Source organism: Bombina bombina, chromosome 5 (genome assembly GCF_027579735.1).
Source record: "Bombina bombina isolate aBomBom1 chromosome 5, aBomBom1.pri, whole genome shotgun sequence".
NCBI lineage: Eukaryota > Metazoa > Chordata > Amphibia > Anura > Bombinatoridae > Bombina > Bombina bombina.
In genome coordinates this window covers 966,123,955-966,148,932 of record NC_069503.1, presented here as the reverse complement: position 1 = coordinate 966,148,932, position 24,978 = coordinate 966,123,955, and the positions used below count along the sequence as shown (strand labels likewise).

Here is a 24,978-nt window from a genome sequence, read left to right as displayed (position 1 = left end):
GTAAAAACATTATTATTTAGATATATATACCCATGTGCAGGGATAGGCAAGGTGTACTTCACTAAAACTCTTTACCTTAGAAAATGTCAGCAACAGCCTTGGCTCGTGCCTATCCCTGCACATGGGTCAATTTCTATTGGATGTGAGAAACCTTGATTTACATCTTAAAAGTGAATATCACCATATGTACCCTTCATACACAACTATGTGATGTGGTTTAGAGAACATGAATATGTCATAAACATGATGATATTACCTTTTCTGGGCCATTTCCACACAGGCCTTATTATATTTTTCAAAAATATTAGTGTACTAAAACACCCCTCACATGGATGTGGATGACAATTATATGGTAAATAACAGAGGACAAGATTTAGGATTAAATAAAACAAGATTTATTTTCTTTTAGGCTTCTTAGATGAGGGGGCTGAGGGGCCTGGAGTGGGTCTCCTGCCTCTCCTGGGTTGTGTTGATTCCGAGGATCCTGCAGGAGTGCTGGCCACAGATGAGATGCTGGAGGCAATGTCCTGCTGGTGGGTGAAATGCTCCACCAACACACCCAACAGTTGGTTCTGTTCCCTCCATCTTTTGTCACTCTGAATCTGCATGTCAGACATTACTCTCACCATCTGAGATTGATTCTGGACCATAGCAGTTAAAGATGCTGCCATGTCCCGTTGCAGCTCAATGGAACACTGTTGTAAAGTCTGTTGACTCCTGTAAAACCTGCGTTGGTCCCTCTGCATTCTCTCGCAGGTTGATGTGAGACTCTCGCAGGTTACTGTTTGCCTCCTCTGTAGGGCAATGTATTCATCGCCCATGGCGGAAGTCAGCGGGTCCATGGGCTCTTCCCCAGCAGGGACTCTAGGCACCAGTTCCATTTCTATATCCTCAGCTGGTGGTGCGGGCTGGGGAATCTCAGCTGGTGGTGCGGGCTGGGGAATCTCAGCTGGTGGTGCGGGCTGGGGAATCTCAGCTGGTGGTGCGGGCTGGGGAATCTCAGCTGGTGGAGCTCTTCCAAGTGCAGCAGATGGTGCAGATGTCCGGATGGACTGATAGTCCCATTGCCTGCTGGTGTGCACCCACTCAGCCTACTGGTAGAATCCCGGAGTGGCCTGATATTGTTGGGGGGGGGGTAAAGGCATCTACCCTTCGGGGCTGGCTTGGCTCCCCCTCCAAGCCAAAGGAATAGTCCTCCGGCCAGGGCTCCTGCCAGGTATCCTCCTGTAATGCTGGCGGCATGACATTCGGATTGTCAATTGAGGCTGTCCAACCCAGGTCATGCCTGGCATACTCCTGCTGGACTCTCCGGACCGGTGGTCGAGGTGGAGAAATAATTTGTTCCGGTGGTGGAGGGGGATGCATGGGTGTTGGCACCCTGGTGACTGGAGGTTCTGTGGAGGAGTCAAATGATGAGAGGGATTAGTACAGTCAGATATATATCCATGTGGGCATACAATGTACATGCTAGGGCCTATACACAATCTCATGTCAAACTCTATAACATGCATGTGCACATTGAGATTTGTGATATGAGGGGTTTATGCAAAGTATACATAGACTATAGTGTCCATTTACTGAAAACTCTACATGTGGCTTGTGGCCTGTGTTACTCTGAGATATGTTAGTATTTCACTATTCCACCTAATATCAATGTGTTAAGTAGCGTTAAATGGACATTAAACCCATTTTGATTCTTTCATGATTCAGCTAGAGCATGCAATTGTAAACAACTTTGTAATTTATTTCCATTACCTAATTTGCTTCATTCTCTTGATATTCTTAGCTGAAAAGCATATCTAGATAGGCTCAGAAGCTGCTGATTGGTGGCTGCACATATATGCCTCGTGTGATTGCCTCACCCATGTGCATTGATATTTAATAAACAAAGATTAAGAAAATAATGAATCAAAATAGATAATAGAAGTAAATTGGGATGTTGTTGAAAACTGTATTCTCTATCTGAATAATGAAATAAAAAGATTTGGTTTCATATCCCTTTAATGTTAAATCTCATTGTAGATGTTTTTGTTAGTAGGCCAAATACCATGCTCCTCATTGTGTACATGAATGTGTGACAATATAGGATGTTATAACTCAAATACATATAATACTGGTGTGTGGGATGTTACTCACCAGCATGCTGTGCTGATGTTGCAATCCCTGAGTCACGAGCCCCTGGAAGTCCACGGACTGCTGTGACGCTCAGGGACCTATGAATCAGCTCCTGCCACTCGTTGTATTCCGCCTCATAATGAGGCCCACCTCCTGTTGCCCTCTGGGACATTGCTTCTTGGCCCATCTTCTCCTTAACTCTCCTCTTACAGTCGTTCCACCTCTTCTTTAGGCCATCCACATTCCTCCTCTGCTGGGACACACCATTAACGGCCTCCACCACCTTCTGCCAGGCATCTTTACGCCTATGGGCAACTCCTTTGCCCTTCTCTTGGCCAAAGAGGGCGGTATGGTTCTCCAGGACAGCCTGGACTAGAGCGAGGTTTTCAGCGAATGTGAAGTTGGGGCACCTCATACGCTCATCGTCCTGGTCCGCCTGGCTCCCTCCCTGGGATGTCCCTGGTGTGGGTTCCTCCCTATCCTCTCCCTCCTCCCCCCTTCTATCCCCATGTGCACCCTCTATCCCTCTTCTGAGTGTGCCTGGCCTTGGGGCAACCCCACTCCCATCCTCCCTTCTAGCTCTCCCTTTCCCCACTCCGCTCACTCCATGACGGGGACCCTGCTGCTCCTCCTGTCCATAATCCTCTCCCTGCAACTCCCCTTCCCTCCTCCTCCCCGTCCTAGCTCTCCCTGACATCCTCACACTACACACACTCACACACTCACTCCCACTTCAATCACACACAATCACAACCAAACACTGTAAAGATAAATAAAATGTGTAAGGTGTTATAATAAAAAAAAGTGTGGTGTATTTTGTATATGTGTGTATGCAAAATGTGTGCAATATGTAAAAAAGTGACAGTAATGTACAAGCTTAACAAATCCACCAAATCTGACCTAACTAAATATTATGCAATGCGCCTCTCTCTCTACTCTAACGACTTTCTCCTACTCACTGTAGTGTGCTGTAGCTCCAAGAACCGACCAAACACACTAAAGAAAATGGCGGCTGCGCAGGGGTTTAAGTATGAATTTTGAATCTCATCATTACGTGGCACATCTCTTAGAACTGGCGTAAGTTTTTACGAGTCGTAGGCTAATTTGCATAAAACTACACTTTATTGGGACTTTACGTGAACAAAATACTGGCGTAAGTACTAAAATTTGTATTTGCGCACATTTTAGCTGATCGCCGATTTTTCCTACTTAAGCCAGTTTAGCATCTGACGGCGCTGGATATTGGATAGCTCGAGTTGCGAGCTGAAACTGCGGGCGACGCGGGTTCCCTCGCTTGCGCCGAAAACTACGCCGTATATCGGATCGCGCCCCTAGTTTCCTCTGTGACTTGGATCACTGACCTATGATTTAATTCCATAGACTTACATTAATGGTGATCTGGGTGATCCTAGTTTAGAATGCATCAAGAGTTACCAGAAGTGATCTTGTAGGACTGCAGATATGCCAGACAAAGATTATCCCTTCCTAGCTGTTTAAAGGAATATTCTAGTCAAAACTAAACTTTCTAATTTACTCCTATAATCATTTCTTCCTTGTTCTCTTGGTATCTTTATTTGAAAAAGAAAGAATGTAAGCATAGAAGCCGGCACATTTTTGGTTCAGCACATGGGTAGTGGTTGCTAATTGGTGTCTAAATGTAGCCACCAATCAACAAGCGCTACCCAGGTGCTGAACCAAAAATGGGCTTGTTCCTAACCTTACATTCAAATAAAAATAACAAGAGAATGAAGAAAATTGATAATAGGAGTAAATTAGAAAGTTGCATAAAATTGCCTGCTCTATCTGAATCATGAAAGTTTAATTTTGATTAGACTATTCCTTTAAGGACTACATAACAAGGGGAGTGGTAATTACCACTCCCATGTTGACATTGCTAGAAGTTAACTTGCCAGGTAGCGCACGTATTACAATTTGAAAGTAAACATTTTGAGCTAGTATGAAACACAACGTGCACAAAAACGTAACCATATTGCTGTGATATTTCATTTGCAATATAACAGTAACCCATTGAATTCATTGGAGCAGCAATCTAAAAAAGCAACTTACAGTTGCTCATTAACCCCCATCAAAATAAGCCCCCCTACTCTTATAACCCCTAAACTATCACATCCCCCTACTTTTTTAACCCGCTATACTATTAACCCCTAAACTGTCACAAACTACCCCTCTACACTATTAACACCCAAACCACCAGAACCCCCATCGCAAACTACCCCACTACTCTATTAACACCTAAGCCACCACACCCTGTTCGCAAACTACCCCGCTACACTATTAACCCCTCAACTGCCACAAACCACATCGCAAACTAGCACACAACACTATAAACACCTAACCCACCGCACCCCCCATTGCAATAACTTCTAAACCCTAACCACCACAACTCCCATTGCATTAACCCCTAATCTTTAACCCCCTAACAGCTAACCCTGCAAGACCTCTAACCTAAGACCCCCTAAATTACACAAAATAAAAAACACTAGCATTACAACAAAATAAAAAGTAATAATTAGCAAAAACAAAAAATACATTAGCAAATATAACAAAAGCAACCAGTAAGACCTATCCTAATACTAAAGTCCCCTTAAAAAAGCTGATCCCTAAAAAACCCTAAAATAACACTAACAATTACTCTAACAATTGCTCTAAAAGGGGCATTTGTCGGGCAGTGGAAAGGATTAGCTCTTTTGCATGAAAAAGTCCTTATACTAAAACCCCCACCATGAAAAAAAAGTATGCCCTGAAAAGGGCATAAGTGATCATATCTCTTTTGCCAGTCTAAAAAAACTATCCCATCTGATCTTATATCCAATGCTTCTTCATTTCTTCTGATCTTCTATCTGAAGATTCCTATTTTCTTCTGATCTTCCGTCTGATGTCCTTTTCATGCTGTCACCACAGTACACTGAAGCTTGAGTGCGAGGTTCACTCTTATATTGGGGTTCCTTGCATTTCTATTGGTTGGCTTTCCAAATCAATTTCAAATCAGCTGGTAGGAAATTGTTTCATTCTATTGGCTGATTTGAAATTGATTTGGAAAATAAGACAATAGAAATGCAAGGCCCTCCTATATAAGGGAGAACCTCAAATGCAAGCTTCAGTTTGCTGCGGTGACAGGACTTTGGACGGAAGATCATAAAAATAGAAGCTTTGAATAGAAGATTAGAAGAAAAGAAAGATAGTTTTTTTTTTAGGGGTCGGTTACTTTGGCTTTAATATAGGAATTGTTTTTACACAAAAGAGCTAATGACAAACTTTTTTAGGGGTGGGCTTTTTTTAAGGGGACTTTAGTTTTAGGATAGGTCTTACTGGTGGGGGGTTTTATTTTTGGAAAGTATTTTTTTAATTTTTTGTTTTAAAAATTATTGTAATGCTAGTGTTTTTAATTTTGTGTAACTTAAGGGTTCTTAGGTTAGGAGTCTTGGGGAGTTTGCTGCCAGGCAGTTAATAGTTTAGATGGTTTATTTTGGTGAAGGTAATGATGGTTTAGGAGTTAATGGTGTGGGGGTTGTGGCAGATAAGGGGTTAATAGTGGATTGAAGTTGCCCTTGGGTTGAGTGAGAATAAGGGGTTAATAGTTTAGAGGAGCATTTTCTAATATAATGCACATTATTGTAATCATTGTATGTTTTCAAAAACAGCTGTTGTTTTGTGTGTGTTTTTTTAACAATAATATTTATTTTTAGTTATATAAATTTGTTATAAAAGTCATGAGCCACAATTTTTTTCATAACTGCATTTGATTAACTTTGCAATGTTTAACATTATGCAGTTATGTAAAACTATAAAGGTATGGATACCGTCTTTTATAACATATTTATATAACGAAAATTTCATATTATTGTTTAAAAAAATACGCAAAAAAAAGCAGTTTAAAATCAAAACAATAATTACAATAATATGCATTATCCCATAAAATGTAAATACATAATACCGTGTATATACTGTACATGTATCAACATAGCTCCTATAGTTTTATAGGAAGTTGTTTTTTTATTACTTTACTAGGCCTAGATTTGGAGTTTGGCAGTAGCCGTGAAAACCAGCGTTAGAGGCTCCTAACGCAGGTTTTAGGCTACCGCCGGTATTTGGAGTCATTCAAAAAAGGGTCTAACGCTCACTTTTCAGCCGCGACTTTTCCATACCGCAGATCCCCTTACGTCAATTGCCTATCCTATCTTTTCAATGGGATCTTTCTAACTCCGGTATTTAGAGTCGTGTCTGAAATGAGCGTTAGAAATCTAACGACAAAACTCCAGCCGCAGAAAAAAGTCAGTAGTTAAGAGCTTTCTGGGCTAACGCCGGTTTATAAAGCTCTTAACTACTGTGCTCTAAAGTACACTAACACCCATAAACTACCTATGTACCCCTAAACCGAGGCCCCCCCACATCGCCGACACTCGATTATTAATTATTAAAATTATACTTATGTACCCCTAATCTGCTGCCCCTAACACCGCCGACCCCTATATTATATTTATTAACCCCTAACCTGCCCCCCACAACGTCGCAGCCAGCTACCTACAATAATTAACCCCTAATCTGCCGACCGCAAAGAGCCGCCACCTACATTATAGCTATGTACCCCTAATCTGCTGCCCCTAACACCGCCTACCCCTATATTATATTTATTAACCCCTAATCTGCCCCCCTCAACGTCGCCTCCACCTGCCTACACTTATTAACCTCTAATCTGCCGAGCGGACCGCACCGCTACTATAATAAAGTTATTAACCCCTAATCCGCCTCACTAACCCTATAATAAATAGTATTAACCCCTAATCTGCCCTCCCTAACATCGCCAACACCTAACTTCAATTATTAACCCCTAATCTGCCGACTGGAGCTCACCGCTATTCTAATAAATGTATTAACCCCTAAAGCTAAGTCTAACCCTAACACAAACACCCCCCTAAATTAAATATAATTTTAATCTAACGAAATTAATTAACTCTTCTTAAATAAATTATTCCTATTTAAAGCTAAATACTTACCTGTAAAATAAATCCTAATATAGCTACAATATAAATTATATTTATATTATAGCTATTTTAGGATTAATATTTATTTTACAGGTAACTTTGTATTTATTTTAACCAGGTACAATAGCTATTAAATAGCCAATCAGAATCAAGTTCAATCCGATTGGCTGATCCAATCAGCCAATCAGATTGAGCTCGCATTCTATTGGCTGTTCCGATCAGCCAATAGAATGCGAGCTCAATCTGATTGGCTGATTGGATCAGCCAATCTGATTGAACTTGATTCTGATTGGCTGATTCCATCAGCCAATCAGAATATTCCTACCTTAATTCCGATTGGCTGAAAGAATCCTATCAGCCAATCGGAATTCGAGGGACGCCATCTTGGATGACGTCATTTAAAGGAACCGTCATTCGTCGTTCAGTCGTCGGCCAGGATGGATGTTCCGCGTCGGAGGTCTTCAGGATGCTGCCGCTCCGCTCCGGATGGATGACGATAGAAGATGCCGCTTGGATGAAGACTTCAATCGGATGGAAGACCTCTTCTGCCCCGCTTGGATGAAGACTTCTACCGGATGGATGACCTCTTCTTGCTCCGCTTGGATGAAGAATTTGGCTCGGCTGGGTGAAGACGACTCAAGGTAGGGAGATCATCAGGGGCTTAGTGTTAGGTTTATTTAAGGGGGGTTTGGGTTAGATTAGGGGTATGTGGGTGGTGGGTTGTAATGTTGGGGGGGTATTGTATGTTTTTTTTTACAGGCAAAAGAGCTGAACTTCTTGGGGCATGCCCCGCAAAGGGCCCTGTTCAGGGCTGGTAAGGTAAAAGAGCTTTGAACTTTAGTAATTTAGAATAGGGTAGGGCATTTTTTTATTTTGGGGGGCTTTGTTATTTTATTAGGGGGCTTAGAGTAGGTGTAATTAGTTTAAAATTGTTGTAATATATTTCTAATGTTTGTAAATATTTTTTTATTTTTTGTAACTTAGTTCTTTTTTATTTTTTGTACTTTAGTTAGTTTATTTCATTGTATTTATTTCTAAGAATTGTATTTAATTTATTTATTGATAGTGTAGTGTTAGGTTTAATTGTAGATAATTATAGGTATTTTATTTAATTTATTTATTGATAGTGTAGTGTTAGGTTTAATTGTAACTTAGGTTAGGATTTATTTTACAGGTAAATTTGTAATTATTTTAACTATTTTAGCTATTAAATAGTTCTTAACTATTTAATAGCTATTGTACCTGGTTAAAATAAATACAAAGTTACCTGTAAAATAAATATTAATCCTAAAATAGCTATAATATCATTATAATTTATATTGTAGCTATATTAGGATTTATTTTACAGGTAAGTATTTAGCTTTAAATAGGAATCATTTATTTAAGAAGAGTTAATTAATTTCGTTAGATTAAAATTATATTTAAGTTAGGGGGGTGTTAGTGTTAGGGTTAGACTTAGCTTTAGGGGTTAATACATTTATTAGAATAGCGGTGAGCTCCAGTCGGCAGATTAGGGGTTAATAATTGAAGTTAGGTGTCGGCGATGTTAGGGAGGGCAGATTAGGGGTTAATACTATTTATTATAGGGTTAGTGAGACAGATTAGGGGTTAATAACTTTATAATAATTGCGGTGTGGTCCGCTCGGCAGATTAGGGGTTAATAAGTGTAGGCAGGTGGAGGCGACGTTGTGGGGGTCAGATTAGGGGTTAATAAATATAATATAGAGGTCGGCGGTGTTAGGGGCAGCAGATTAGGGGTACATAGGGATAATGTAAGTAGCGGCGGTTTATGGAGCGGCAGATTAGGGGTTAAAAATAATATACAGGGGTCAGCGATAGCGGGGGCGGCAGAATAGGGGTTAATAAGTGTAAGGTTAGGGGTGTTTAGACTCGGGGTACATGTTAGAGTGTTATGTGCAGACGTAGGAAGTGTTTCCCCATAGGAAACAATGGGGCTGCGTTAGGAGCTGAACGCGGCTTTTTTGCAGGTGTTAGGTTTTTTTTCAGCTCAAACAGCCCCAATGTTTCCTATGGGGGAATCGTGCACGAGCACGTTTTTGAGGCTGGCCGCGTCCGTAAGCAACTCTGGTATCGAGAGTTGAAGTTGCGTTAAATATGCTATACGCTCCTTTTTTGGAGCCTAACGCAGCCATTCTGTGGACTCTCAATACCAGAGTTTTTTTAAAGGTGCGGCCAGAAAAAAGCCAGCGTTAGATACTCGGGTCGTTACCGACAAAACTCTAAATCTAGCCGCTAGTAAGGTAGATAGCAGACATGATGTAGATGTAGGCATTCAGTGGGAGTTTGCTGGGCGTTCCAGAGAGGTAACCTGCTTTTTAAGTTGAAAACATTGCTAGTAGGGCAATATACAGTCTTCCAAGCACTGCCCTGCAGGTTAGGTACAGGGTTCCAGCTATATTTGTGTAGCCACATTTTAAGTAGTGAAATTTTCCAGTGGGAGGCAGGTAGTGTAGGTTTAGTTACAGTTAAGCTAGGTATGTATTATTTGAAGTGTTCCTACACAGAAAACCTCTATTTGTTTCATTGTCTGTGCTGTGTAGGGTCACTTCAACCACAGCCCCCCTCTGCTGATAACGCAGACTAGTGGGAATGCCGTTGGACTTTGGTGGCGTAGAGATCCCCATTATATCTTATGGGAAACTCATCGGTACATCATTTTTTGGAATATATCAACAGACTGATGGACTGTGAGCCTGGTAAACCCAAGCAGGCAGTTTCTCGTCAGTCTGTAAATGTTTGGGGCCTTAGAGAGAGCCATTGGAAATTAACATTTTATTACTTACCTCTCCTTCATCCCATTGCAAGTGTAATTTCTTCTGCTGGTTATGTTTACATAGCTTTGCTATAACCAATACTTAAGTATTGACATTTTCAGGTTACAAAGTAAAAGTAAATGATCCTTTTCTAAACCATTTAATACACTCCAGCAGGTTAAATGGATAATTGGGAACAAATTAAAGCATATACAATTTTACAGTACACTGCACCTTTAAGGAGCAGCAGTTATAAGAGCTATGTTTCCTAAAATCTCCACCTTAAATCACCCCAGTACCCTTTGGATGATTGACAAGCTCTGCATAATTGGTTGACAATAGAGGGTGGAGCTCCACAAATTTTTAAGTTTTTTTTTCCATTGATTTTCAAGACAAATACCATACAATCGTGATTATCAATTGGTTCAACAGGATTTAGTAGACTGACAGATATTTTAACCTTTTTTTAAGAGCAGTTTGAATTTAGTAAAACTATCAATTGAATGACCACTCATTTTTTATTATTATTATTATTATTATTATTATCATCTTGAATTGTAATGTGCCAACAAATTCAGTATCACTATAGACAAGAATAGGAAAAGCAGACAGAGCCTGGAAACTTCACAGTTTAATATTTGATGTAAGTACTATTTCTTCTTCACAAACGGAAAGCCATTCTTTACTAATTCTCTTTTCCTGACAAGGATCTGTCATGCTGTCATTGCTGTTACCATTCAGGATTAAAGGTACACACTTTTCTTTGTTTTCTTTTACAGTCATATAGAGTTATATTTACTATACAACTGTATTCTTTTTACCTTAGTCTTTATGCAATCCAATGCTTCCAGAATAGGCTTCAAGGGCGGTTTCGCTTTCCCAATCTTAAATAGAAAAAATCAAATCATCTTAAATAAAAAATTGTTTAATATGAATAAAACAAATATTTTAGTTATTCATATTTTGCTTTTTCACAAATGGTGCACAGATAAAATGCAAGATACTGGCAGGAAAACAGATTAAAAGACCACTAAATACAGTAAAATTGAATAACTGATAAATACACAATAAAAAGACAATGCAATAACACTTTGAAATTAGCAGTAGAATATTTTCTGGCAAATTTCAAAGTTGGTCCAATTTTCACTCCCACCGTGCCATGTGACTGGTAGCAGCCAATCACAAAATGCATATATATATACGTATATACTGTGCCATTTTGCAAATGCTCAGAAGGAGTTGTAGCCTCAGAAATTGTGCATATAAAAAGAATTTGCATGTTTGGATAAAGGAAGTACTGTATATTGGATTTTCTTTTTTAAATTGCATGCTTTGAGCTAGATTACGAGTAGCGCTCTAACTGTAGCGCACAAGCAATATGGGGTATTTCTTAGCATTTTGCAAGCGACGGAAATAGGGCACATATTATGAGTTGAAAATACACCTGTTCGCTTGAGTGCAATCAAATTTAAGACAGGTGAGGTTAGCATGACTTCAGGACTCTGGTTAATTGTTATGTGAGACAACAAAGTTGCACAAAATAGATCAAAAATACTTTTAACAGTACTGTTACATACATATTAGGTGTTAGAGGGAAAAAGACTATATTTTACCAAAAAAATCATATATATATATATTTAAGAATAAATATAACATGTTCTTCTATGTGAAGAACATTGGGATGTGAAATATTCATAATTCATGTTGGATTTAACACTCTTGAATAAACACGGTTGGGTTAGCACGCAAGTATGGATGTTAGTTTTTTTTTACTTTGTGTGCGCCATTGAAGTCTATGGGGGAATACATTATTGCGGATGCCCTATTCGAAGTTAAACTCTGTGTCAGGGTTTGTTTTCACTTTTTTGATACATTTTTACTTTCAACTTGTAATAAGAGTGCAACCTGATGCACGCCAGAAGTTTCTGTCTAGCGATATTAACCCGGGAGCATTAAAGTGTCAGTAAACATTAAAAATAATGTTACATAATTCTGCACATAGTGCAGAATTATATAACATTATATTAGCTTAAACATTATAAAACAAAGTTTCCCCTTTGACTTTTTTTTAAAAAAACTGCTGTTTTACAGACCCGCTCTCTGTGATCTTCTGAGCGGGTCTGTTTTTTTCAAACAGCGCATCGGGCCAGCTGTATAGTCACAGCCTGGCCCGACCGCGCCATAGCACTAAGTGCAGCTTGCTCCTGCTGTCTGACAGAGCAGGAGCGAGCTGCACTTAGTGCTATGGCGCGGTCAGGCCGGGCTGTGACTATACAGCTGGCCCGATGTGCTGTTTGGAAAAAACAGACCCGCTCAGAAGATCACAGAGAGCAGGTCTGTAAAACAGCAGTTTTTTTAAAAAAATTAAAAGGGGAAATTTTGTTTTATAAAGTTTGCGATAATATCATGCTATATAATTCTGCACTATGTGCAGAATTATATAACATTATTTTTAAGGTTTACTGTCCCTTTAAATAGCACTCTACTTGTAATCTAGTCCTTTATCTGAATTATAAAACTCTATTGTTGACTTTACGGGCCTTCGAGGAAATGTATATACATGCACCAATTCTGCACTATTATTCCCAAGTTAATTGATAGGGAACACATCAGAAGAAGTGATGGATATATTCAGATATGGATCATTTTTATATATATATACAGAGTCCAAAAAGGACAGCAAAATCTCACCCACAAACAGTAATGCCACGGTGCACTGCTGAGAGAGTATCCAAACGATCCAGAGATACAGGCACTCACCTGCTTTTAGGTGGTTTGTTGTACTTGTTCTCTTGACATTTGACAAAGGCAATTAATAAATGAAATATATTTTAAGAAAAGCCCAGTGAGTTCCTGTATCTCTGGATCGTTTATATATATATATATATATTGTATTATATGTTTAACCACATAATCCCAGTACATATTCAAACTCACCTTTAAAAATACTGCTATAATAGCTACACCATCTGGATTTTTCTTAGCTTCTGTAATATTGTCATACTTTGAATTCCAATGAATAAAGTGAATCTAAAAGAAAATGTAATGTTTGTTGACATGGTGTAATGGTTTCCTGTTAAGCTAAAATATGAACTTCAATTACTTCTGCATTTTTCTGTTTTTATTGTACCAGAGTAATATTATTTTTTCTATGAATTTCTATTTTCCAGTTTTGATCACCGACTCACCTGAGATTGTAAACTTGCTTATCTCTAGCTAATGAGCAGAATATTCTAGTGTCTCACATACGCCTGAGGCTGACCGATATTCACATAGCTCCTAACAGTCATCTGATGATGTGAGAAATATATCTACTAATGTTAAATGTTTTTAAGACCTGTTGACTTTGCATAAGGGGCATCCCCTGGGAAGTGTAGGGCAGGGCAAAGCAGCACAAGAGTGTGGTTTGGGGCATTTATAGGCAGGTTTGGATTATTCCAGGTTTATATTTGAAAAATGATGACATGAAGGAGGGACACAGCTCCTAAGTCTGGACAATACTATACAAGTACATTGAAGGGAAGTTGGAAGCTGAAATCATTAATTGGGCTCAGTATTTCTGTAGATATTCAGAGGTTATAGTGAGAGCAGGGGTACGTGTTTGTGCAATATGTAAGAAGAGAAGTAAATAAGAAAAAAGGGGATAAAAAATAATAATAAATAAAAGCAGGTAGAGGTAGTTGAAGATAAGTGTCCCCCGCCAGTAACCCATGTACCCTTGCAGTGCTGATTATTTATAATTAGACCTCTAGATCCTTAAAGGGACATGAAACCCCAAAAAAATCTTTCATGATTCAGATAGAGAATACAATTTTAAACAACTTTCTAATTTACATCTATTATCAAATGTGTTTCATTCTCTTGGTATCATTTGCTGAAGTAACAGCAATGCACTACTGGTTTCTAACTGCTGACATGAGTGAGCCAATGACAATCTGTATATATATTCAGCCACCAATCAGCAGCTAGAACCTAGGTTCTTTGCTGCCCCTGAGCTTGCCTAGAAAAACATTTCAGCTAAGTATAACAAGAGAAAGAAGCAAATTAAATAATAGAAGTCAATTGGAAAGTTGTTTAAAATTGTATTCTCTATCTGAATCATGAAATATCATGTCCCTTTAACTAGACACGTAAAAGGCAACAGCTATATCTCCACTTTCTTGCTCCTGCTTCATAAAAAAAACGTATGCATCTTTTCCATGTGTCTTTAAATGGATAATAAACTCAATTTTTTTCTTTCATGATTCAGATAGAGCATGCAATTTTAAGCAACTTCCTAATTTACTCCTATTATTAAAATTTCTTCATTCTCTTGCTGTCTTTATTTAAAAAGCAGGAATTTAAAGCTTAGGAGCCAGCCCATTTTAGGTTCAGAACCCTAGATAGCACTTATCATTTATATTTATACATTATACATTTAGCAAACCAATAAGCAAGCGTAACCCAGGTTCTAAACCAAAAATGGGCCAGCTCTTAAAGGACACTGAACCCAAATGTTTTCTTTTGTGATTCAGATAGAGCATGCAATTTTAAACAACTTTCTAATTTTCTCCTATTATCAATTTTTCTTAGTTCTCTTGCTTTCTTTATTTGAAAAAGAAGGCATCTAAGCTATTTTTTTGGTTCAGCACCATGGAAAGCACTTGTTCATTGGTGGATGAATTTACCCACCAATCAGCAAGAACAACACAGTGTGTTCACCAAAAATGGACCGGCATCTAAACTTACATTCTTGCATTTCAAATAAAGATACCAAGAGAATGAAAAGAATTCGATAATAGGAGTAAATTAGAAAGTTGCATAAAATTGCATGCTCTATCTGAATAGAAAAAAATTGGGTTCAGTGTCCCTTTAAGCTTTCCTGCTTTTTAAATAAAGATAGAAAGAGAACGAAGAGATTGATAATAGGAGTAAATTAGAAAGTTGCTTAAAATTGAATGCTTTATCTGAATCATTAAAGAAAAAAATTTGGGTTTTGTGTCCCTTTAAATTAGAATAAAGAAAATAAACAATAATGCAACCGATTTCCACATATGAACAGTGAAATTTAAACACATAAAATAAATCCAATTACTGTGTCTTAGTTAATGTTATTCAATACCTCTCCAGCATATCTCAACCCATCCACAACATGCTCAGACCCATATTCATCAGAGGAGCCCCAGTGAAACTGCAGTTGTCGTAGTCTGTAGGCTCCATTTAATGGACCATCTTTTAAAACTGGGGAAACAAGAAATTAGCATTACTATTGCAATCCTATTTAAGGCATACTGGATCACGTGTTGTTTAAAGAGAACAACACTATCTTACACCTTCTAATATTAGTAGTATCTGCACCAACCAATGAGAAAAAAAGGATAGGATCAATTCTGGCCCTTTACTAGTGCCTTACCCCTAGTTAGTTAATTACTAATGAGACGGAAGTTGCCACTAGCATTAACAGGGTTGGGTTTCTCATGCCCCACTGCTAGCACTGGGGAGAATTACAATGAGAGACCTCTTAATCAGTTTGTTAATTTTGTTAATTTTTATGAGTAGCTGAAGATAAAGGAGCATGAGATTCAATCAATTAAGAAGAGCTCCTTTTGATGAGTAAATTATGAACTTTGGCTTTAATCAAGACTGAAGAAGCAAAGACCATTGTTAACTATATTTCAACAAGGGTCCTGGTAGTTCACTACTTTGAGATTATGGGGTATAAGCATAGGGGGTTTACATTGAAGTTCAAGGGACCATGGATAGAGGCTCCCATTAAGAAAATATTGCATAAAGGCCACTGAGTGATGGGTTTTGTAATAAATGGGCAATTTTACATGACCTGAGTACTGTCGGTTGGAGTAGCACCTGTGTATTGAATGATAGGTGCTGTAGAGGCCATTAAAGAGTTTAATTATGGTGTAGAAATTAAAAATAGGAGGACCCATTGTTGTGACAGGTATAGCACAGTGCTTGTAGAGTTGATACTAGTATCTATAAAAACAATGTAAATAGTATTAATTTAAACTCCCTGGTGGTTTATATTAGCAATGAAATGTTAACTGTTAAAACTACTTATATACCATGCTCTTAAAATGTTGAAATATGGTTTTATTGGCAATAAGAATGGAAAATCCAGATCTTCCAAAATATTTTAGAATTGTCTTTGCAACATGATATACTTTAATTTAATTGTCAGATTAAGATATTGCTTTTTTCCGTAATGTTTCCCAAGCCTAATAAATGATTTAGCAAACTCAATGAGCTAGGACTTTCTACAGGAGCAAATAGATTTAAAGCACAATGTTATTTAAAAAAAAAAAAAAAACATATATCAAGAATAGGAAACTGAAGAATTATGTACACTAGGATATCTATATAACAGTAATAAAAATAGTAAGCTGGTAAATATCCTACAACTATAATTGAATTACTCTTAACCATAACAGATTTTGTTTTCTAGTTGAAAAAATAAGAACCGTTTCATCACCATAAAATATTTTCTTACCAATGAGATGTAAAAATATAGAAAATTACATTTAAATAATAATAACATATAATACTGTATAATGATATGTTTGAATTGGTCTAACATTCTATAGTAACACGTTTTTAAAAGTTATTTTTGTTTATCAAGTACGAAGGAACTGATATGTTGTGGAAAGACCACAAAAGTAATGAAGAGATAAGGTAAGGAGATGTGTTCACAAAATATTAAAAGATTATAATAATGCATGAATACTAGTATTTGCCCACTAACCTTCATTAAAGGGACACTCAAGTCAAAATTAAAGTTTATCATTATTCAGACAGAGCATGCAATTTTAAACAACTTTCCCATTTACTTCCATTAACAAAATGTGCACAGTCTTTTTATATTTACACTTTTTGAGTCACCAGCTCCTACTGAGCATGTGCAAGAATTCACAGACTAAACGTGTATGGATTTGTGATTGGCTGATTGCTTTCACTTGGTACATGTATGCATTGGTGATTGGCTGATGACTGTCACTTGGTACAGGGGGAGTGGAAATAGACATAACTTTTAAAATTGTCAGAAAAAAAATATACTACTCATTTGAAGTTCACACTAAATGCTATTGCATTATCTTGTTATCTTGCATTTGCTGACTATGCAAATCTACTGTGTTGACTATGACTGGTCCTTTAAACAAGTTTTCATAGCATTTCATATTAAAATAAGCTTTTTGTTAAATACACTGAGGTAAATTTACTAAGGCCCTTTCCAGTCTATTCATTATCTCCAGTCTATTATAGACATGTGATATTCGTTTCGGATCGATTCATAAATTCGGCCGAATTCGTAAAATTTGGCATTCGGATTGATCCGAATTTCCGAATTAAAATACTGCCGAATCTACCGAATAAATCGGAAATTAGTTCGGATGTATTCGGTAGATTCGGATGGCCATGGATTACACTAGTATTGTACAGTATATTAGGTTATATCACTCTGCTATGGGTTACACCTAATATACTGTATATAATACTAGTCTAATCCCACCTAACACTTACCGAAATTCCGAATTTCCAAACCGAACCGAATCCAGACGAATTTCTTCGAATCCGAATGAATCCGAAACGAATCCGAACCGAATCGATTCAAATTTCTCCGAATTCTAATCCATCCGAACCGAAATTCGAAAAATTCTGAATCAATCCGAACCAAATTTTTTCGCCATGCACATATCTAGTTTATTAGGTTTTATGTAAGTAGCTGATTTACTAAAGACCTCTTTTTTTCTACTATGTTGAAAATGTTGAGAACAGGGGAAGCTGGAAAGACAGGAGAGTCTTTTAGTAAATCTAATTTGAATAACACAACAATTTTTTTCTTTACTATTCAATAGCTTCAAAGAAAAAAAACTTACATTGGATGATGACACGTATAATATTAAAGTGACCAATGAGAATTAGTAAATATTTGACATCTCCATCTTCTGGATAGGACAGTTATTTCAGTGACCCAGAACATTTCTATATTAAAATGATGTTAAATATTAATTTTAACACTGAATGTTGAACATGCTAATACTTTTTCTTTGTTCCCTTCTTGTAGAACAAGATTCTCATAACATTTTCATTCATGATTCAGATAGAGCATGCAATTTTAGTTTACTTCTATTACCATTTTTTGTTTTCTTGGTATCTTTTGTTGAAAAGCAGGGACATAATCTCAGGAGCTGGTCCATTTCTGGACTATATGACAGCAGTTTTGCATGAATATTATCCATTTGCAAGAGCACTCGATGGCAGCAGTTTTGCATGAATATTATCCAATTGAAAGAGCACTAGATGGCAGCAGTTTTGCATGAATATTATCCATTTGCAAGAGCACTAGATGGCAGCAGTTTTGCATGAATATTATCCATTTGCAAGAGCACTCGATGGCAGCAGTTTTGCATGAATATTATCCATTTGCAAGAGCACTCGATGGCAGCAGTTTTGCATGAATATTATCCAATTGAAAGAGCACTAGATGGCAGCAGTTTTGCATGAATATTATCCATTTGCAAGAGCACTCGATGGCAGCAGTTTTGCATGAATATTATCCAATTGAAAGAGCACTAGATGGCAGCAGTTTTGCATGAATATTATCCATTTGCAAGAGCACTAGATGGCAGCAGTTTTGCATGAATATTATCCATTTGTAAGAGCACTCGATGGCAGCAGTTTTGCATGAATATTATCCATTTGCAAGAGCACTAGATGGCAGCAGTTTTGCATGAATATTATCCATTTGCAAGAGCACTAGATGGCAGCACTATTTCCTGTCATGTAGTTATCCAGACACCGAACTAGGTATCTTTTCAACAAAGAATAACTTTGGAATTAAGCAAATTTAATAATAGAAGTAAATTGGGAACTTTTTTAAATTGTATGCTCGGTCTGAATAGCAAAATAACATTTTTGTTTAATGGCCTTCAAGCCAAAGTTAAAAAGATAGATTAAATATAGACATAAAGATGCTGTCATGGTTAAACTTCTGTTAAGTGTATTCAAATCTAATTACAAACAATTATTTAAAATCAGTCCTAGCAGCTTTAGTTCCTGATTTATGTTGTGTAATTATCTATGCAAATGTATGCTAATGAGCTTTGAGGGTATTTTTTTCCAGAAATGGTGGCTACTCTATATCCAGATGTTTGCTATAGAACTAATTACTTTGAAATTGTAATATGAGCACAAAAATAAAAGCACTATTGATTTTACTGGAGTGCTGTTTGTGCACAATAATGCTAATATATTTTTGCTTTACTTGTAATCTAAGCCTTAGGGGCTGATTTAAGAAGCAGCGTATGCAGCTGTTTCTATGCGAGCCTTTATGCTCACCGGAAACATAAGTTAAGAAGCAGCGATCTAAAGACCGCTGATCCTTAACTCGTCCACCACATCTGAGGTGGCGGACAGCAATCATCCCGATCAGTAGACATGTGCAATTCGGTTCGGATCGATTCGGAAATTCTGAAAATTCAGAGATTATGATCGATACGAATTTCTGAATTAAAATACTGCCGAATTTACAGAATAAATCCGAATTAGTTCGGATTTATTCAGTAAATTCGGATGGCCATGGATTACACTAGTATTGTACAGTATATTAGGTTCTGCTATGGGTTACACCAAATATACAGTACAAAATACTAGTCTAATACACAGCACACATTCCAAAATTCCAAATTTCCTAACTGAACCGAATCGAACCGAACCGAATCCAGCCGAAGTTTTTCGAATCCGAATGAATCCAAAACAAATCCGAAACAAATTCATTCAAAGTTTTCCGAATTCGAATCGATCCGAAACAAAATTCGAAAAACTCTGAATCGATCCGGACCGAACCAAAACTAATTTTTCGATCATGCACATATCTACTGATCAGATACAATCTGGATGATTGACACCCCCTGCTAACAAATGTGCAGGGGGCGGCATTGCACAAGCATTTCACATGAAATGCTTGTGCAATAATAAATGCCGACATAGTATGCACATTAATAAATCGGCCCCATAGTATGTATAGTATTCAGACTTATTTGCAGATCCAAAAGTACAATGGTTTTGTATTACTTAATAATTGTTTAATCATTTAAGTTTTAAGTAAGCCACTAATAGTTATACAGGGTAAAACTTTCACTTTAGCATGCAATTAAATACTTTTGATGTTTTTTTTCCCCCTCCATAATGCTGGTTGTATATATTCTTGTGAATCATTACAAGTACCACAAATGGCCACAAGATGTCAATATTTGCTTTGCTTGAATTGGACCCTAACTTAGCTGGCTTTTTTTTTTTTTTTGTAAAAGATTGTCTAACTCTATACTAAATTACCCAATATAAATATATATGTCTTTTGCAGTGTAATTATCATCAGCTTTTTCATATGTCAATTTTGATCTGATTTCCCTTAGAAATTTAGTTAGAAATGTGAAAATGTGAAAATGAATTTCATTTAAAGCTGAGAGAATAACTGTTTTTTCTATAGATGCAAGCTCATGTTCTGAAATAAAGCAATTTAGATTCCAGAGAGAAATACAATGTATTGCTATGCAAAGTACTGCAGTAATATGTATTAAAGGGATACTAAACCCAATTTTTTTATTTCCTGATTCAGATAGAGCATGCAATTTTAAGCAACTTTCTAATTTACTCCTATTATCCTATTATTACCTGGGTAGCACTTGCTCATTGGTGACTAAATGTAACCTAAAATGGACCGGCTCCTAAATGATACATTCCTGCTTTTCAAATAAAGATAGCAAGAGAATGAAGAAAAAATTATAATAGGAGAAAATTAGAAAGTTGCTTAAAAAATTGGGCTTAGTATTCCTATAACCAAGACATTAAAGCAAAATGAAAGTGGTTAAAACATTTCAATTTATTTTCGACTAGGTTACAAGTGAAGCGTAACAAGTTTAGCGCAGCTGATCGCTATCATCACTCGAGGTAAATCAACTGCGCTTCCATGTTTCCGCTGGTATTACAAGTTGAAAGTAAAAAGTTATCGCTCAAGCGAAAGATTAAGGCGTACTAACATCTGAATGTTGGATAACGCAACCGCTCTTCCTTTCCCCATAGACTTCTATGTTGCTCTCTAAAAAAAAAGCCTCCTCTGGCTTTCACTCAAGTGCTAACCTGAAGGTGCGCTAGGAGAACTAAAGCCAAAAGTGCGTAAAGAATGCTTCAAATACCTATGTTCTCACTTAGAAGAAAATGTTTTAATTTTTTTATTTTTTTTTCAAACAAGCTTTATTGAAAATCGTCAAAGTACAATACACCAATGAGTGAGACGGTAAATTATAACAATCTTTGCTACAAAATATGACTTTTTTTCCATTTTTCAACATACTGAAACTTTAGTTAACACAAGAAATCTGGGTTAAAGCGAGGAGCAAGCAAATTGGTGAGTAATGCTCATTCAAAGTCATTTACCTCAAGTCCATGGAGCAAGGTCCCAGAATGAGCATGTTAGGCTCCAAAGGTCAATATGTAGCTATCCGCTATGTAAGACACTCAGGTAATCATAAGTGTATGGTTATGACGAAACCAGCTCGGGTGTAGTAACAAACACCCTTATTAACATAAAGTGTGATATACAACTGAAATTCAAATGTATATCCTGAGAAAAAGAAAAGGCAGAAGAAGAAAGAAAGGAGATCAGATGAGGAGTAATAGTGGGAGAAAGTAAGTATTGATGATCACAATAAAAGGGATGGGGAGGGAAGAGGAGTTCACCGTCGGGAAGGGGAAGGGTGAAAAGGTGGAGGGAAGAAGAGAGGGGGAGAAGAAAGAGAAAAAAAAAAAAAAGGGAGCATACAACCCCGTGCGAGGGGAACATTCAACCCCGCACGAAACCACACACTCTTAGGGAAGGAGACCGGAGGGCCCTGCTGTATAGATTTCATCTAATTAAAGGTTTCCAGAGTTCTTTCATGTACTCGTGGATTTCAATTCTATCATCCCTCATATAACGGTACCTCTCTAGGGATAGATTCCTATCTACTTGGGATTCCCAGTCTGAAATCTGGGGGATTCTATCTGTTTTCCAATGCCTAGGGACAAGAACTTTTGCGCTGTTTAGTAGTATGTACAAGAGATGTTTTTTTGGGTTTCTCTGTCAGTTTAGGTAGCCCATGAAATAACAGGAGATCTGGACACCTCCGCAACGCAACGCCCAATATAGACTCTATCTTGTCCAGCACGTCTCTCCAAAACGGTTGGATCAACTCACAGGACCACCAAATATGGAGAACGGAGCCCGCCTCCCCGCAGCCCCTCCAACATCTGCCATCCGATTTTTTGTATATTTTTTTAAGTCTAACTGGTGTGAGGTACCAGCGGGACAGAAATTTATAGTTGGATTCTAGAGTGCTGGCCGAAACTGAGGCTCTGGTATGGTTGTGGAATATGTTTTGCCATTCAGTGTCTGTGAGAGCCTGACCTAGTTCATGATTCCATTGCCTAACAAAGGTAGGTGTGCAGAAGTCTTTGTGAAACGTCAATAATCTATACATAATAGATATCAGATGCTTCGGAGTGGAGGTTAACAAACATAGTGATTCCATGAGAGTCGGTTGTCTAGTTATATTATCTGCTCTTTTATGAGTAAATAGGTAGTGTCGTAACTGTCTGTGGAAAAACCACGATATATTGAGACCTGACTCAGTCAATTCTTCAAGATCTTTGAAGTTTTTGTTTGATAACAACCTATGAAACATTGTCTGATCCAGTTGCGTTTTATTAACGTTCATCTGAATTGAGTTGGAGAATGGGATGTCAGGGTTGTGTACAAAAGGTGTTAAAGGGGAGGGGATAGAGAAAGTGTGCGGATGTTCCACAAGTGATTTATCCCATTGTGAGAAAAATTCCCGCATAAATGGGTATAGACCAATCACTTTAGGTCTGTTTTTGCCCGAGATCCATCCCAGAGAGCTCGCGTTCTGTACCCCCAAGATTGTCCGACCCATCTGGACCCATGTTTTATCCATAGAGTTGATACACCACTCCACCTGATTTTGGAGATTAATGGCCTTTTTATAAAGTAAGAGGTTTGGAATACCCAATCCGCCCTTCTCCTTAGGTAAATAAAGGGTGTTTCTGGAAACCCGCGGTCTAAGACCTCCCCATATGTATTCCTCTAAATGTCCCTGTAATTTTGATAAATAATGAGCAGGAAACGGAGTCGGGAGGGTTTGAAGATAGTATAAAATCCGAGGAAGGATATTCATTTTCACCACTCCTATCCTGCCCAACCACGAATTTTTTTTATTTTTCCACGACGAGAGGTCTCCCAAAATGGATTGCGATAATTGGGTATAATTGGCTTCAAAAAGGCTCTCCACTCTAGGGGTAAGATTTATCCCTAGGTATTTGAGCGTGCAGGTTTTTATTCGCAAGTTGCAAATGTCTGATATGCGGTTTAAGTCCGCCTGAGGCAGGTTGATGTTCAAAATTTCCGACTTAGTGTGATTTAGGTGGAAATTGGACATTCTGCCGTAATCCTCAAGGATTTCCGGGATTGAAGTCACGGGATCCGTCACTGAGAGCAAGATGTCGTCCGCGTATAAGGAAACTTTATGCTCGCGGTCGCCTATCTTAATTCCAGAAATTTGTTGGTTGTCCCGAATCTTTTGCGCCAATACCTCAATGGAGAGAGCGAACAATAAAGGGGACAAAGGGCAACCCTGACGGGTGCCATTCGAAATTTTGAAGGGGTCCGATAGAATGTTATTAATTTTTACTTGTGCCGTAGGGTCCGAATAAAGGGAGAAAATCTTTTGCATAAAAATTTGGCCAATGTTCATCTTTGACAGGACAGCCCTGAGGAAGCTCCAGCTGACCCTGTCAAAAGCCTTTTCGGCATCTGTTGATATAAGCACCGAGGGGATATTATTAAGTTGCGCATAATTCACTAGAAGGGTAGCCTTGATGGTATTGTCCCTGGCCTCCCTTCCAGGGATAAACCCCACCTGGTCCAGAGATACCAGCCGAGGTAGGAATTTGTTTAATCGCAACGAAAGAATTTTTGCGAATATCTTCAGATCCACGTTTAAAAGTGAGATCGGCCTGAAATTTCCAGGTCGATCTGGTGTCTTCCCTGGCTTCGGGATAGTAGTGACATGGGCAAGTAGCATGGATGGCGGAAAGCCATGAGCATCCCCAATCCCGTTAAACAGGGAGGCAAGGCGGGGTGACAAAACTTCTTTAAAAGTTTTATAGTATTTTGCACTAAACCCATCTGGGCCTGGGCTTTTGCCTGCTGGCAGACTCTCTATAGTCTTAGTCACTTCTTCTACAGTAATGTTTGTTTCCAGACTCTCTCTCTCCTCCTCGGACAGAGCCGGGAGAGCTAGGGAATCCAGGTATGATTCTATAGAGGACCCATGTGGGGCTTCCGCTGTATTTTGGGGTGATACATCGTCGTTTTGTAAATTGTAAAGTTTTTGATAATAAGAGCGTAGTACCTCTGTTATAGCTGGACTATCCAAACAAGGCTGGTTTTGGTGATTTAAAATGTTGTGGACATGAGATTTAGATTGCCTTCTCTTTAAGGCTCTTGCCAGAAGTTTTCCGGGTTTATCCCCAAACTCGTAGTATTTCTGCTGTAGCTTTAGAGCTAGAACCTGGTGGTCCCTGGAGTGCATGTCCTGTATTTCTTTCCTAGCCTGTGTCAAGTCCTGTTTAAGTTGTGAGTCAGTGGGAGTCACTTTGTGTCTGGCCTCCAGTGTTTTTATCTGTTTTAGAAGGTCAGTATATTTAAGTCTAAGTTGTTTAGATTGATGTGCTTTCTGCTGGATCAGCTCACCTCTGAGTACACACTTGTGTGCCTCCCACACCACCTGGTCCGACACATCCCCAGTTTCATTGTTTTGGAAATAATCTCTCAATTTAGTTTCAATTTGATTCTGGATCACTTGGTTGTTCAACAAGAATTCATCAAACCTCCAGATGAACGGCCTGTCCGGTACAGAGGGACAGTTTATTTTACAAATGACTGGGGCGTGGTCAGACCAGGTCATCGGGAGTATCTAAGTACACATAACCCCCGCTAAGGTCGACTGGTCAGTGAAGAAGTAATCAATTCTGCTATA

At 38.1% G+C, this 24,978-nt stretch overlaps 1 protein-coding gene across 1 annotated transcript in view; it reads right to left on the bottom strand.

Annotated features, from left to right (window-relative positions):
- The window catches only part of LOC128659582 (carbonic anhydrase 3), a 68,858-nt gene that overhangs the window by 15,212 nt on the left and 28,668 nt on the right, over window positions 1-24,978 (bottom strand). Inside the window, exons 3-5 of the mRNA XM_053713172.1 lie at window positions 14,994-15,112; window positions 12,830-12,922; window positions 10,714-10,776 (exon numbers count right to left, since the gene is read on the bottom strand). Coding sequence (XP_053569147.1) covers window positions 10,714-10,776; window positions 12,830-12,922; window positions 14,994-15,112 — 275 coding nt within the window. The remainder of the gene's footprint in view (window positions 1-10,713; window positions 10,777-12,829; window positions 12,923-14,993; window positions 15,113-24,978) is intronic.